The 17,801-nt window shown below is 36.9% G+C and overlaps 1 protein-coding gene across 1 annotated transcript in view; it reads left to right on the forward strand.

Annotated features, from left to right (window-relative positions):
• The first annotated feature begins 6,437 nt into the window (after window positions 1-6,437).
• Window positions 6,438-17,801, forward strand: part of LOC150107323 (uncharacterized) — a 361,006-nt gene continuing 349,642 nt past the window's right edge. Inside the window, exon 1 of the mRNA XM_090391793.1 lies at window positions 6,438-6,666. Within this exon, the coding sequence (XP_090247919.1) occupies window positions 6,597-6,666 (70 nt within the window). The 5' untranslated portion in view covers window positions 6,438-6,596. The remainder of the gene's footprint in view (window positions 6,667-17,801) is intronic.

Below are 17,801 nucleotides of genomic sequence, written 5' to 3' on the forward strand. Positions count from 1 at the left end.
TCATTCAGGGTGTGAGAGGTGTGATTGAAGTCTGATTAGCTTAATAACGAATTACTGACCAATTTAAACTATATATTTAGAAATTTATGTACATTTAATCATACAAATACAGACATTTATTTTACAAATGATATTTTTCAATTTAGCTACTTGAATACAAATTTTACCCTACGGTTCTTCTTTATGAACTAGTCAATAAAATCGTCAGAAAAGTTGGTTGTAATTTAATTTTCCCAAGCAACATGCACACTTGTAAAAGCTGGCTGAAGCTCACTGGCTAGAGCTACATTTACTGCGTATGGCCTGTGTTTAAGACGACGTGAAGGGAGCGGAAATGGCTATGCGCACGCATGAAATCACAGTGCTATGGCGAGGACCTGGAAGCTCCGACAACCGAGCAAGCCAAGGTAGCTTTGACTAGACGAGCAAACATTGGCCTTCGATACACAACGCAAAGCTCAATTATTGCCGCGCAAGCTTAAGACGTCTTCTGTCTACAAAACGAAAAGCCTAAATGGAATGCTTATAAATGTATGCATTTATTAACAAATAGATATTACTTCTTTCTTAAGTAATGAGTTTGCGCAGCAAGCATGGAGAATTCGCCCCTGCATGCTACACTACTACCTCCCTTCGCGAATAGCTTTATTGACCCAGCCAAGTTGATACAAAAGAAATTTTTCAATGTATCACGAGGAAAGAGAAATAGTGGCTATCTCTTGAAGTGTAAAAGTGTAGTCGCTATGGGTATGCGGATTACATTTTTTGATTGGAGAGTGTTGAATGACCAGAAGATTGTCACAGATAATTTTCAGTGCCCTGACAGTAAATGAGTTTAAGCAGAGGTAGGATAGGGATTGTGTGAATAATGGTTAGTGAGAGAGTATCGTACGATGAGTCTTCACGCTCTATGGATATAACCCATATAATAATAATAATAATAATAATAACATTATTCTAGAATTTTGTAATCGTCAGTACAACTAACGAAAGCAAATATACTTTCTCAGTCTTACTTGGATAACAAATATGTTAGATTCAATAATGCTATTACAAACAACATCGAGAAATTCTACGCTTTATGGACAAGTGACTTACTTCTTCTCCCCCCCCCTTATACATCTAAAAACTAAATATTTCATAATACTGATTTAAGTTTGTTATTAAAAAGAATATTGTACCTAAAGAAGATGTATCTGAACTTCTTGCAAGGAAAAAATAATAGCCTATTTTTTTTTACTGTTAGGTTGTTTATTTAAAATATTTTTTCTTTTAGTATATTTAGTACTGAACTAAATTATTGCCAAGCTTACCCTGTATTGTAAAAGTATGCTAATATTTAGTTTTCTTTTGTTTGTTTACTGTATTACATTACTTCTTTCTTCATATTCCCATACACCGCACTTTCCCCAATTTTAAATCTCTAATATATCTGGGCTAAGGCATGTGGAAATAACGTTTGCATCTATAGTACTAGGCCGCCCAGAAAGATCATGCTAAGTTCGATTCTAGTTACTGATTAGAGAAACTTTTATGAGGAGGCTGAAAAGTTCTGATAAACATCTCAACTGAGGTACAATCTCAATTTCTTCATAGTGATTATCACAACTTTTCAGCACATCCTCCATAAACTCTAGATTAAATGCCTACGTAGCGCAATTGGAAGAACGATGGTACGTTGCTCCCTTCGATTGGAAAGGTCTAAGTTCGATTCTCATCGTGAAGGAAGGAATTTTTATATGGGTGTTTTCAACCGGAGTTGAGCTAGCCGATCTCATACTGTGGTAGAAGTTTTTTTCTCCCAGAAACTTGGATTTTTCATCCCGCATACAGACAAATCGGCCCTTCAGAACCCACGCAATTTACAGCAAAAATACTAGCGGTGGTGACGGGTAGTACATGGCGTTGATGTAGATGATGATGATGATGACGATAGTAGAGGTTCGATGTATTTAGTTGATGGAGTGGTGGAGATGGAGAGTTGTAGGGCAGGTGTCATCCCTCGATGAGTCTTTGGACTCCTTCGAGGTGTCCCAAAATAATAATAAATAACCTTTATTTGACCCGTTCTCGGGTTAGTCGATCTTCGCCATAGTCAACCAGGTTTTTATAGCTCCGAAACTTAGGTTTAGTTTCTTTTTTTTGAGTTTAGGTTTTCATCCAAAACTCAAGAAAATCGATCATACGGAATCCACAATATTTCAGGCTACTATATTACGTATGGATTAGGGACCACGAGATAGCGACAAGTATTTGTCGTATTCTCTTCACCGGATGCGGTTTAATACCATTGACCGTTTGGGCCAGCTATCTAAGATTCGTGAAGACTGACTAACCTTTGGTTTCCAAAAATTAGATAGCACTAAAATTACCTCGCCTCCTTTCCTTTGGCGAATAAAAGGTGTTATGGAATTTATATAAATGGTCTCGCCTACTACCTATATGGGAATAAAAGGTGTTATGGAATTTATATAAACGGCCTCGCCTATTCCCTATACTGGAATAAAAGGCGTTAGTTGATTTTATTTCATACACTCGGAAATCATTAACTGGCATCGTTACTAAGTTTCATAGTAAGTAAAGTAAAATAAAAAATAATTCAAGTAAACAGCTTAAAACAGTGCGATGAGCATGGTGATCTACCTTCCATTTAATATTTTGATCTACATTTTTTAGTCCGTATTCTTTCAATAACAAGATTTAATCATTAATGTTAAACATTTAATTTGTTACTTTATACAGTCAACAGGTTGTTTCTAAGTCTTTTCCTCACATCTTGGAGTTACATGAAAATAAATTTAATTTCCAGAAATACAAAACCATAGTTGCCAGCCTAGTTGACTGAGTGGTTAGCGTATCCGCCCTTTAGCCAAAAGGCTGCGGGTTCGAATCCTGCTGTGGGCATGACTGTCTGTGAAAATACTAGTGGTGGTCAGTAGATGACGTTAGTGTAGATGATTTATAACATTTTCCATTAGCAATAGGTATTGTATCACGGAACATAGAATCTTCTCCATACCTTCTACTTTTCTCTTGCGCTAGAAATTGTTCTTACGTATGTTCGGCAAGATGGACTCTAGAAGCGATGTATTCAGTATTCAATGAAATGAAAATACTGGATAGAAAATGTAGACCATGTTATTTAATCATCTGTTGGGAGCTCAAAGATTTATCAAGTGATGCTCATTGCTAACACTGTCATATTTCTCCTTAGAATCGTTCCCTCCTGGAGCACTCACCATTGCCTCTTGCAATAACCAATTCTAGTTATTTACCACTTTTTAAAGCAAAACATTTAGTCCTTAAACCATTGCTAATGGAGGCTTACACAACTCAAGGGATAAGTCATTGCTCTCTACTCTCTTCTCAGTTAAATGAAAATTTATTCAGCATCTACTCTTCAAAACCCCCTTTATTAACTTTTATGTTTCTATGATATTCTCTTTACAGGCTGTTAGATAAATTTTATAGGTGAGAAAATTTCTCTTTATCCTGATATGGTGCACTTCACAAACCCCTCAAGATTTTGGAAACCTGCCTCTGCATTGTTTCCAATGCTTTCATATCCTTATGATACCTAGAAGACTCAATCTGTGCACTACAGCTCAAATAATTGTATATCAAAGTTTTTCAAGGGCAAATAAAGACTTCGTCATCCATTCTTGTCAGTGGTTTTTCTTAATTTTCGTTTTTTTGCGCCATTGATACATTGAATTAGCAACTGGTATCCTTTTCTCAACTTTATCAACTTTACTCAACTATAGCTTTTCTCAAGCTATATTAGCATTATTAACTATTTCTTTGCTCAGCTTAGCATTGTCATCAACAAACAACTGGATATTGCCCTCAAATCTTTCCCAATGTCATTTATGTAGAAACTGAACATAGCACAAATACTGAACTTTGTGGTACGTTTATGGTTATCCGCCTTTTTTTTTATCCATTGTGTTCTACTCCATTGTATACTACTCTCTGATGTGTGTTCAGCCATCCATTTATCCATAACACTAGGTTGTTGATATTCCTCCTGCTTAGAAAATAAAGTTTCATGGAGTAATATCCTGTCATATGCATTGAAAATGTGACGGTACCCTGTAAATGCAACAGTACGGCTGTTGACATGTGAAGTATATTCTTCATTATTGTACACCTCAGAAACATGGATAATCGGAAAAGAAATGGGGGGAATTGATGGTTCTAGAGACGTGGTTATTAAGAAGAACGATGCTGATTAGCTGGATAGAAAAAGTTACAATCAAGTACTTGAAAGAACAAATCGAAAAGAAGATTACTGAATGAGATTTGAAAGAAGAAAATGAAATTCTGACATGCTCTAAGAGAAGGAGGACTGTCGAATATGATAAAAACTACATAACATGAAAGAAGAGGCCAACCAAGACCATGATATGAAGGACATTGAATACTGGACAGGTGAAAATACTGTGCAAATACACACTATAGGACTAAGTGAAGGGGACCATGACCGCCAACCACCGGATTGAAGATAACACTCGAATGAATGAAAGTGAACGGATACCAAACAGCACACAGGGAGGTGCATGCTCACTGAACTGAAATTTGTGCGGAAATTAAAGGCGGCAGGTTTCAAGAGCACACCTAGCTTAGTTCTACTCAGTAGGTTACCGCAGTCGAGAATTGAATTGGAGTTAGTTATTCCTTGTGGCTTTTTTCTTAGATAACTGTGTACTTTTAGTTTTTCAAACCAAAATACTAAGTCAAGTTAAATATTGTTAAAGATGATGAACTATGTGTATGCTTCTTCCAAATTTACCTAGTGCTCATAGAGGCAAAAAAAGTTGTGGATCTCTCTCTTAGTTTAATTTCAGATAAAAAGAATTTACTTGAAGCATTAAGTAAAAAAAATCTTTTCCTGTCGAAGCGACGGTAAATTTAATGATTTTTTTTTTAAAATAATGTTGCCTCACTATTGTTGCACCTCCACTATCAATACCCACGGTACGTCATCACTGGTTTGTTTGCTCTTCGAGAAACGGAGCAAAACAATACTGCGAATTTTCAAAACAAAAATGAAGCTTATATATAAAACTTAAAAAATTAAAACACATACACACACACATATATAAGTAATAATACATTTAATAATAATATTGGTTGTTTTGAATGATGACACAATTTTAAATGGCTAATGCCAGTTGAAATTAGAGCTCTTAGCGAAAGATTAAAATCATTGTTATTAATAAAGTCAGTAGAATAAATACGATTCGTATTTTTCCCTGCAGTCTTCAGAGCCTCCCATCCTGCTTGTTTTCATTGTCATACTGAACACTGGATTCTCTACACCATAGTAATTAAGCCACTGAATAAAAGAAGTAACGTTAAAATTATAACATGTAATTTTCAGTTATTTCATTTATATATAAATCGTTCCTGACCCAAAACTGTGGATCTGCTACTGGTTTGAAGTTGCAGAAGCAGTTGGGTACAATCGTTTAATTTGTCACTAGTTATCAGTGGTGTAGCTAGAGCTTTTCCGCCCGAGGCGGTCCCTTAGTTTCTCGCCCCTCTCAATACACACCAAAAATACTACAAAAAGTCAAAACGACGTATAGAGAATTAAATTAAAACACTATGTTTATTTTTGAAGTAAAACTTTAATTTCAACATTCTAAGATGTTATTTTTCTTGCTTTTTTGTTAGCAAAATCGTCGATGATATTGGCGAAGTCTATTTCATAATAATGTAGGTAATTCTTAATCTATTTTATTTAGAAAAACTCCTCTCACAACTAGCAATACCTGCAGCAATGTGAGGAAAATTCGCTGTAGTATTACAATATTTGGAAATGAGTTCTCGAGATTGTATTTTAGAATAAATTGCAAAAGTTCAAAAAGGTTCAAAATGTCGCTCGGGGCGGATGCCCCCCTTCCCCTCTGCTAGTTATATTTTATATTTATAGAAATTACATTTTTGATGCCACGCACGCAGAGTTCAAGTTTACGCAATGTATATTTTTATGATTGCAACATAACAAAATTTTGTTTTTAATATTGAGTATAACGAGAATTTGATGAGTATCACAAAAAAACAGATCCATTCAAAACTCGGTAAGCCGCGTGGTGCTGTGAAGGGATGAAATTGATAATCGTTTACTTTGCTGCTGTTATGATGGTTATGCTGTAGAAAACAAGATATTTTTATACTATAAGTTATGTTTTTGATGCCACGCACGCAGATTTCAAATTTAAGTCGTATATAACATTTACGATAACATGATAAATTTCTGTTTCCAATCTTGAGTATAATGACTGTTTTATAAACATCATAATAAACATACCCGTTGAAGCAGCGTGGAGCTGTTGTTTGTCACGGTTATGGATCGTGTGTGTGCTGGCAGTTTTCTTGTATGTTTGGAGCAGTTTATTTAAGCTTTTAATATTTGATTCAGTAGAAAAATGGCTTCACTAGTAACGTGTTTATTCTTTCGTAATTTGGTTTCCCATCGCCTACATTTATCCCGGTTTTTTCACCATTCAGAGGTGTTCAGAGGAGTTGTTGGGTTTAAGAAAAGAACTGAAAGTTTCTTTACGAGACAAGGAGCACAAGATTTTATACTAATGTTAACTCCAGAAGAACGGGCTATGTTTTTGAAGGAACTTCAAGTGTTTCAAAAGGAATCTGTTGCAGGTGAGAGGACAGCATTGGAAAAACATAGCAAAAATAAAATTTGGTCTGTTGGTGTCGTAACGTAACATGTCTCAAGCTTTAAACAAAATTTACGGTATCTAAAAGCGTTGATAAGCACATGCTATTTATTTAAAGGATATAAGCATCCCTTTCGGCCTCTTGTTTTGCGGAGCTAAAAACGTGATGAAAACCAAAACTATACTGTATACAGTTTTGGTTCTAAAACTATACAAAACCGGTTGCTGTATAATGTATAATATACTAATGAATTTGATACTTTCGGCGAATGAAAATGTTTTTCTATTTTCCAACCAAAATCGATACAAAGTTTTCAGTTTCTGAAATAAAACGTATCCAGCCTTGTCTAGCTTTCTCTCATTGAGCGCTATTTTCATTAACTACCGTAGTGTAGAGCACTACAATGCTAGATTCTTCCTGTTGCAAAGGAGAACTTTTTCTTTCAGCATAAGCATAATATTTCAGCGTAATACGGCATGGCATACTGTTGCATAAATTGGAGAATATGGGTTTGGATTATAAAATATTAGCGTGGATAAGAGGATGGCTGACTGGCAGATATCAAAAAGTGGTATACAGAGGATGTGAGTCTGCAAGATTTAAAGGTAACCAGTGGCGTACCACAAGGATCAGTGCTTGGTCTACTGTTATTCAATCTGTACAATAATGACATTGGGAAGTATCTGATGGGTGACATACAGCTTTTTGCTGATGATGCAAAGATAAGTAGGGTTAACAGAATTGCAGCTGGTGTGCAGTACTTGCAGAATAGGTTAGAATTGCGGACATGGGGAAATGGATGTCAGTTCAGTGTAAGTAAGTGTAAAGTTTTGCACTTTGGCGTGATTAGATATCCAATGTTGTATTATACTGGTGGAATTATGCTAGAAGAAACTGATCAGACTAGGGATTTTGGAGTGTTAGTAGATAGGAAGTTGAAATTCAGGGACCATATAGCAAAGATTGCAAATACAACACAAAAGATAATTTCAATGCTGAAACAAGCTTTGACATGTAAAGATAAAGATGTCATTTTGCCTCTGTACAAGGCCTTCATAAGACCTCACTTGTACTATTGTGCATAGGTCTGGTCTGCTCTGGTCTGGTTTCCGTTGTGATTATTCTACAGTGGCGAAAGTGCAAGGGAGAGTGTTAAAAATGATATTAGGATTGTGTAATACTTATTATGAAGACAGATTGAGAATTTGTAGGCTGCAGACACTAGCAAACAGGAGAAAGAAGGAGTGGTATGATTGAGACTTACAAACTTCTGAAAAGGTCATAGAGGATTTCAGTTGATGGAAATTTTCAATTTATGGAGGGTGGGGAAAGGACAAGTGGTCATCCTTGAAAGCTGAGAATGAATGCTGCTAAGAAGGGGGAGGGCTAGATTTTTATCTTAAAAGGTGGGTCCATGATTGGAATGGATTGCCATTGGATGTTGTGAGTACAAGTAGTGTGAATGAATGCAAAAATAAGTATGATAGTGATGCATGTAGTATGTGGTCTCCCTCAAGGAAGTCTCATTTAATAATAATAAGAGAAATTCTTTACCCTTTCAGTTGTTGGGTGTCTTGCCAGCCATTGTAAACTCTACCCACATACTACATGCACCAGCTGTCATACTTTGTTTTGTATTCATTCACACTGCTTACACACACACATCCAATGGCAGTCCATTTCAGTCATGCACCCTCAAGGAGTCCATGACTCCCTGGCAGTTTCTGTTCAAAAAAATAATAAGAAGAAAAACATTCAACATTTTGGCTATTGGGTGTCTCCAGCCATTGCAGACTCTATCCTCTGAGGATTGGGGGCAGGGGGTGGGGTAAAGAATGATTTATTAGGGATTTTTTAAAAAATAACCAGAAAATACACCAAGAACTGAAGAAATGAACCCTTATTCATAAGCTATGATCCTGTGTTATGCATTTGCGAAATACTACACTGAAGCACCTCGCAAGCAATATTTCAGGACAACTTTCTTCCCTTTTTAAAAAGTTCTGCATTTTATCAGATGGCACTATTTGGACATTTTATTGACAGAGTTGATCTTGCCTCAATCAGAAAAATATCGACACTAATCTTATATAGCTCCTAATGGAGAACAGTGAAATATTATTATTATTATGTGACACCTCCAGGGAGTCCAAAGACTCGTAGAGGGAGAATGTGCCAACAGCATCGAACGATTGTTCCCTTCCATCTACTAACCACGCTCAAACTTGCTTAACTTTTTTGCAAGCCATTAGTAACAGAGGCTCTGCCAATCGACCAATCAAGAATTTTTCACATTTGTTTGAGCACATTACTCCATTTCCAATTACATGGGTGCTTGATATCAGCTGCATCTATCTTGGGCAGTATTCCTCAAAATTAGTATGTGTAATTCAGTTACTGTCTTCAAAACCTGTTAAAATATGAGTAATAGTCAATTACCATTCATTTCATTTACTGCATGGCTGTTTATATGGAATACAGTGTGTGTGTGTGCCCAATATCTTTGCAGTTAAAATCACAGAGCAGCCACATCACGGAGTAAAATTAATTACTAGTAAAAAAAAAAAATGTAATATTTAAAAAATATAGAATTAACTTATAATTTCTCATAGGTGCCTCAAAATTTTTTGATACTCTCACAAAAGCCTAATTTAGCAAAAATAAAGGCTGTGAACTTGTTAATGCTTAGCTGGATAGTTGGAAATAGTCTTGTTCATGGTGTACCTTCAAAATTTTTCTTTATCACTTTTTTTTTTATTTAATTTTTATTTTTTTGAACACATTGTCTTTCTTCACTATACTACTACAAAGTGGTGTTCACAGACTTTTGATCAGATAGTGTATATGCTGAATACATTGAAATGCAACAGAGATGAAAAGAACAGGATGTTTTTAAGCAATCTTATGTACAAAATGTAAACTCTGTGATAAATAGAACTGTAGTTGTATTAAGAATATAACTGCAAGTTATATTTATCCTTCTTAATCCTTAATATAACTATACTTCTAGTTATCACAGAGTTTTTAACATTTTATATGTATGATTGTGTAAAAAATCCTGCACTTTTCATAGTAAGAGACGAAAATTATTGCCATTCTTCTGCATTCAGCATATACACTGTCTGAGCAAAAAATTCTGGACACCACTTTGTAGTAGTAGTAGATATGGCTATATACATTACAACCATAGCTCATACAGGTATAAAAGGTAGGAATGGCATTCAATTCTTCATAGAGAAACATTAACAATAAAATGAACTGTGCTGAAGAGCTCAGTGACTTTTGATGTGCCACTATCGGTTGTGGCACTACATAGCAGGTCACCTGCAATAACTCAGTTTGGAAATTTGCGACCTGGTATGCCACAGAAAATCACAGGGTGGGACTGCTGAATGCTGAAGCATGTGGCACACGCACACAAAATTGCCTGTTCTCAGTTGAAACATTCACTGTCAAGCTCCAAAATGCCTCTGCAAGCAATCCCACCACACTGGTTCATTGGGAGTAGAAGAACATGTGGTTTCATGGTCATGCAACTGCACAGAAGCCTAATGCAGCAAAGGCAACACTGAGCATTGGGGTGGGGCATGTAAAGGTCACCATTCGATTCTGTAGTAGTGTAAACTCATTCTCTGGAGTGATGAATCACACTTCACTATATGACCTAATGTCCATTCCTCACCTTCACATTTTGTGTCCTTAGTAAATATCCAGATAATGAACAAATGATGATGGATTGGCAACTTGGAACTTATAGGCATCCATATTGTGTTCTGTATTTCCTTAACATAATGGTAGAAAGTGATGAAATTTCATTCTGGTTGGCTTGTCACCTGGTTAAAAATTAAAAAACAATGAAAAGTCAGCAGTTAGATACTGACAAACTCAGTCAGCAGAATTGAAGATAGTCATTATCAATGTGAGAAGAATTCATGAAAAAGAAGACAAATTTGCAGAACTAGAGAATTATCGCTTGGACAAAATTGTTTTTACTGAGATGCAGAAGATAAAAGAAGTGATTACCATCCAGTCTACCTGGATACTGAACGAACGAGGATGGGCTGGAAATTTGGGATTTAGCCGACCAAATTGTATTCTTATTGGCTTAAACCAATATAGAAAATGATGGTACAACATGACAAAATTTCATGCCGGCTGGGGCGTCGCCCGGTTAAACAAGGTCCCCGTTGTTTTCGCCAGGAAACCAGGTTGAACAGCAAAAAGTCAGCTACTAGAACAAAACTGAAAGCACACCCCAACTCAACATCACCAGAGTTAAAGATCGGTACTATCGACATAAGAAGCCTGAATAACAAAGAAATGGAGCTAGCTGAGGGATTAGATAAGTACCAGATCGACATAATAGGGGTGACTGAAACAAACAAGACCAAAACTGGAGAGATCTTTCTGAGCAATAAATACAAAATGTTATATTCAGGAAACGACAATCAAGGAAAAGGAGTAGCCATAGTATTCAACACAAAATACGAGGCTAATCTTAGAGTGATATGGGCAAATATGAGAATGGGGAACTAGACAATGAGACTTATTGTGCCTATGGTCCCACAGGAGGTTCTACTAAGGTAGAAGTGGAAGAATTTTTTTGATGCTTTAGAAAAAGCAACTGACACATTGAAAAAGGAAAAGTTGCTCCTTGTTGGGGATCTAAATAGCAGAGTAGGAAATGATTGTCATTTCCTACTCTGCTATTTAGATCTGTCATTTCCTACTCTGCTATTTAGATCTGTCATTTCCTACTCTGCTATTTAGATCTGTCATTTCCTACTCTGCTATTTAGATCTGTCATTTCCTACTCTGCTATTTAGATCTGTCATTTCCTAGTAGGAAATGATTGTCAGACATGCAAAAATATTTTGGGAAAATTTGGAGAAAAGAGCAAAGCCAATAATAATGGCAAATACCTGTTGGATTTCTGCTCAGGACATGGACTGGTTATTACTAACACCATGTTCCAACATAAAAATGTGCACAAATTCACATGGAGAGAAGAGGCAAGGAATAAGAAAAGTTTCATTGACTATGTTATTGTTGATAGTGATGTTTTCTGCGTGGTGCAGGCACCAGAGTGTACACAGGATTTGAAATTGGAAGCGATCACTATTTAGTCTTAAGCAGGATAAAATTGAATTTCATATTGAAAAGAAGAATATGTAAGAATGTTTTAAAGCGAATAAAAGTCAAGCAGCTCTCAGATGTGAACTGTAGACTAAAATACACAAAGATTATTGAAGAAAAAATGAAAAAGTTTGAGAACAGGAACCAAGCCTTGGAGATTCAGTGGCAAGCCTTGAAAAAAACCCTGATTGATTCAGCCAGAGAGGCATGTGGTGAGGTTGTCTGCAAGGATAGAAAATTCAGAACTCCATGGTGGACACAGGAAGTTAAAGAGGCAGTGAAGGAAAAGAAGAAAGCAATCAAAAATTCCTGGCAAATAAGTCAGCTTGTACTCTTAGAGAATACAGAGACAAATGTAACAAAGCTAAACACTGTGTAAAACTAGCCAAACAAAAGTCATGGAAGGACTTTGGCAAGAACATAGAAAATAAATATCAAGAAGGTGGTAAGATATTCTGGAGGTTGTTGAAGAAGCTTAGAAATGGAGGAAAGAGAGCTGTAAAAGGAGTTAGAGATGATAAAGTTGACATGAAAACAGGAGAAAAAGATATCCTTGAAGTATGGAGTAATTACTTCGAAAAATTGCTAAATGAAACAAGCAGTGATAGCACAGTGGTAAAAAACACTCAACAGGCATACTGTTAGGAATACATATCCATACTTGAAGTAGAAACAGCCATCAAAGGCTTGAAATGTGGAAAAGCAGCAGGAGTAGATGATATTCGACCAGAAATGCTGAAGTATGGTGGTATAAAAGTCTTACAGTGGCTGCACTGCGTAGTTCAGGAAGCCTGGACAGAGGGACAAATTCCTGATAATTGGAGTAGAGCTCTAATTGTACCCATATATAAAAAGAAATAAAACTGAATGTGAGAATTACAGAGGTATTTCCCTACTGAGTGTTCCTGGCAAGATCTATGCAAGTATACTTGAAAAACGGTTGAGAAGAATTGTGGAAGAAAAGCTTGGTGAAGAACAAGCTGGATTCAGGCCAAATAGAAGCTGTCAGGATCAGATCTTCACTTTACGACAAATAGTGGAGAAAGCATGGGAATATAACAAAGAAAGATATTTAAGTTTTGTCGATCTGGAAAAGGCATATGACAAGGTGCCAAGAGAGAAGCTATTCAATACGCTACAGTTATATGGTGTCAATGGGGCATTATATCAAGCAATACTTAGTCTGTATTTGAGTTGTAATTTGGCAGTTAGAATTGAAGGAAGTACAGGAAGATCGTTTAATGTTAAATCTGGTGTGAGATAAGGATGTACATTATCCCCTCTGTTATTCATTATCTATATGGATCACATTATGAAGGAAAGTGGTATTAAACATGATATCAGAATTGGAGATGTTAATGTCAGAGCTTTGCTTTATGCGGACGACGTTATACTTCTAAATAAATCTGCTACAAGTTTGCAAGATTCCCTGACTAAATTGAATAACTGTTGTAATAGATATGGTATGAAGGTCAGCATTAAAAAGACAAAGACAATGAAAATAGGTAGAATTGTTGAAAATGTCAACTGTGTTATGATCGATGAACCTGTGGAACAAGTAAAACATTTCAGCTACTTAGGCACGAATTTTACTGAAGATGGTAAATTAAATATGGAAATAGACAACAGAATCAATAAAGCTGGTATGGTTGGAAGTCAATTGAATAAATTCATATAGAATAAGAGAGAAATTAGTCGGAACACTAAATTAGCTGTATACAAGACAGTGTTCAAACCAGTTTTAACTTATGGATCTGAGAGCTGGGTCAGAAGTAAAACACTCGACCAAAGACTAGACGCTGCAGATATGAGAGTCCTGAGAAAGATTATAGGCGTGAACACATGGTATCAATGGCAATATCATATTAAAAACGAGGATATTAGGAAAGAACTTGACATTGTCGGCATCCAGGAATGCATTAGCAGAGCTAATCTCAGGTGGTATGGTCACTTAAACAGAATGGGTGAGGAAAGATTAGCAAAACAAGTGTTCTCTGCCAGGTTGGCAGGAAAACGACCCAGAGGAAGACTAAGATATAGGTGGATTGATATGGTACAATGTGCCTTAGACGATAGAAATATAAAATCTGATAATGATAATATTGGAGTCTTGACAAGTAACAGACTGATTTGGAGGAAAATTGTAGATAGGAAGTTAGTAATGATGTAAATTTTTAATGTAGTACTATCATATCCTGTACACCCCTTGAGGGTATATGTCAGGAATTTGATGATGATGATGGAATTGGTGAATGAAAGTTATTTGGACTTGTGGTCTTGCAGAAGGTTCTGTTTCAGAGAAGTGGAGGGATATTTCCAGTCATTCGAGGACACACAGCTGACAAAGAAAATGGAAAAGATAATCTATGTTGGAGATCTAAACAGTATAGCAGGAAATGAATCTTAAGCATATAGAAATGTTTTGGGAAAATTTGGTGAAAAGGGCCAAACTAATAATAATGGTAAGTGCCTGCTAGATTTCTGTTTTGAATACAGACTAGTCATTAGACATAGTTGAGACATTGTTGTATTTAAAATACTGTATTTCATTCTGGAAATGTAGATTTCAATACTAGAGGAATAGGGCAGGTGAGATTTAGAAGTACAAGAGGAGCAGTGCGTTTCGAATACTGAATACTCTGGATATCAATAAAGCAATAGGACTTAATGGGATTTCGGTATGAGTCTTAAGAGAATGTGCAAAAACTGACATGTCTGTTAACCTGGCTTTTTGATGTTCTCTGCCAGGAAAAAGAGTCTGGCTATGAAAAAGGTGCCCAAGGGCAATAAGGGGTGATGGTAATAGAATGAAAGTGTCAAACTATAGACCAGTTTGTATTTCATCGGTAGTTGTCAAGATTTTAGAGAAATTAGTGAGAGAGATCATGTACAGCATTGGGCATGTGGTAGAACAAGGGGCCATCCCTGGAAGTTGTGGAAGGAAGTCTTGAGCAAGTGGGTGAGAAGTGGTTTCTTTTTATAGAATGTGGTTGAACCATGGAATGCATTGCCTGATAGGGTAGTGAGAGCACAAACAGTGAATGAGTTTGAGTGGAATGATAGACTGTGTTGTGTAGGATGGGCCTTCCATGATGAGTCCTGTGACTCCATTGACTGTCATTCCTGAATGACAATAATTATTATGTGACATCTCCAAGGAGTTCAGTCTCATCGTGAGAATCCACTCTACTGTACTGTATACAACTCTCCATCTCCCCTGTGTAGTCTTCCCTGAATGAAAAGCCAGCCAGTCTTAATAATAATTATAATAATATTTACTATTTAATAATATTTAATACGTAATATAATAATATTTAATACTTAATAATATAATAATAATATTACTAATGTTATGTTTCAGTATGAAGATGCGCACAAATTCACCTGAATAGAATACACAAGGAAAAAATTCTTATTGACTGTTGGTGATAGTGATATCTTCATGCTTGTTTAAGATACAGTGAATCTGAAATTGAAAGTGATCTTCACTTAGTTTTAAGAAGGATAAAAATTAACATCATATTGAAAAGAAAAAAAATAAGTTCAAGTTTTAAAAGTAATTAAAGCCAAGTAGTTTTTACAGGTGAGTACTGTAATACCACAGTGGTGGTATTACACTGTGATATTTCAGATTCCCTAATAGTCAGCATTGTCCTGCACTAATAGAGACAGGCACATCAATCCCAGTCATCAGCGGAACACCAATCGCTAGATGGAACCTTCACAGGTCCAACTGGAATGCATTTCAGAAACAAATCGAGCAAACTATTAGAGCAATTCTACCCACCCCTAATTGCCATCCAAGATTTGTTAAACTAATCAAAACTGCAGCCAAAGTTTCTGGTCCTAGAGGCTACAGAAAACGATGCATCCCATGCTGGAGTAGAGAAAAACTGAAGAACTTTTATCCAAATATGAAGAGACCGAAGACCCAACTGTTGCTAAGGGGCTCATAGCAACGCTGGATAAAAACAGAAAGGAAAGATGGATCTCAACCATCCATGAACTCGATTTCACCACATCTAGCCGGAAAAACTGGTCACTTCTGAGAAAATTAGGTGGGACAGATCAGGACTTATCAGATGACTAATAATTTATTGAAAACTTCCAAGATACGTCCTAGCTCTATTAGGAAAATTACTGTGCAATCTTCCATCAGACAAATCCTGAAGACAGGCCCCAAGCTTCCTGAACTGTATCTTGAGAAGAGGTACAGGTTGCCTTAAAACTCACCAAGAATGGCAAGGCTGCATGAGTGGATGGTATCCTCCCCAAGTTTCTAAAACATCTCGGTCAACAAGGCCAAACATGGCTGGCCGCCTTTTTCTCAAAAATTTGGCCCACACAGATTTGGTAGGAAGCCAAAATAATTACCATACCCAAACCAGGGAAAGATCCAAATGATGTCAAAAATCTATGACCTATCTCCTTGCTTTGCTCCACCTTTAAGCTCTTTGAAAGAATTTCACCACTCATCAAAAGAGCACTCCCGATTGAATGAGCTGGCTTCAGGCCGGGAAGAAGTTGTTGTGACCAGATCCTGACAACACAGATTGAAGCAGGCTTCCAGAAGAAACTTAAATCCGGAGCCACTTTCATTGACCTAACATCAGATTATGACACAGTCTAGATCAGGGGCCTCCTCCTAAAGCTAGGAAATATTATAAGGTGCAAAAAAACTTTTCAGCTTTTTGAATCCATTCTCTCCAACAGAAAGATCTGGGTCCATATTGGCAGAAAAAAGAGCAGGCCCAGATTCCTTCACAATGGTCTCCCACAGGGCTCTGTGTTATCCCCTTTACTCTTTAACATCTATGTGTATGACTTACCACATACCAGCTCAAGCAAGTATATGTATGCTGATGACCTAGCGATCCTCCTTTGCCAACCTGGAATCAACCTTGAACACAGATCTGAACATCCTGGAAGAGTACTTCAAGCAGTGGTACTTGAAGCCAAATTCAACAAAAACTGTGTCAGCAGTATATCACCTAAACAATGCAGAGGCAAATCGACACCTCAACCTTTCTTTTATGTGGAAAAATGGTAGAACACAAGCCTCACCCAAAATACCTTGGAGTGAGCCTGGACAGAAGTCTAACCTATAAAGGCACAACATCAACCTGTTCAACAAAATTAAAACGAGAAACAATATCATTTCAAGGCTTGCTGGAACAACCTGGGGTTGTGATGCAGAAGTCCTAAGTCATCTGCACTAGCCCTCACATTCTCTGCAGCAGAATATTGTGCCCCTGTCTGGTAAAGAAGTGCACACACTAACGTTATAGACACCCAGCTAAACTCTACCATGTGCACAATTAGTGGGACAGTGAAAAGCACCTCTCTTTCCTGGCTGCCTGTTCTATCTAACATTGCTCCACCAAACATATGGAGAAGACAAGCCTTGATTAAAGAATTTAATAAAGCAATGAGCAACCCACACCTGCCCCTGCACCAGACTCTCATAAATCTACCTAGTCTTTGCCTAAAATCTAGAAAACCTTTCTACTCCATGGACGAACTCTCTTCAGTTGCCCTGCCATCAATACCTGACATGTGGAGAGAATACTGGTCCAACAATCTCCCAACAAATGGCTTCCTGGTAGAAGATCCCTGTGCTCTGCAGCCTGGTTTTGCTCTTCCTAGGAAGATTTGGTCATCAATCAACAGGATCAGAACTAAGGACAGATGTGGCTACCTACTTTATAAATGGAGGCTGTTAGACCACCCTCATTGTGATTGTTCTCCCGTGGCTCAGATGATTACTCATACTGTGAACGATTGCCCAAGGTGCCAATTTCACGGTGGTGGCCTGCAGGACATACACATGGTGACGGATGAGGCCTTGGATTGGCTTTCCAGACTGGACATTGACCTGTAGCTGTTCTGTATTCCTTTTGCCATAAGAATAAATAAATAACTTGTGATATTTGAACCAGTTTGGTGCTAGATTATGGCCATTAAGACAAAATATATAGTTG

The sequence above is a fragment of the Typopeltis vanoorti genome, chromosome 4 (assembly GCF_054136105.1).
Source record: "Typopeltis vanoorti isolate ZY-2024b chromosome 4, IOZ_Tvanoo_1.0, whole genome shotgun sequence".
Taxonomy (NCBI): Eukaryota; Metazoa; Arthropoda; class Arachnida; order Uropygi; family Thelyphonidae; genus Typopeltis; species Typopeltis vanoorti.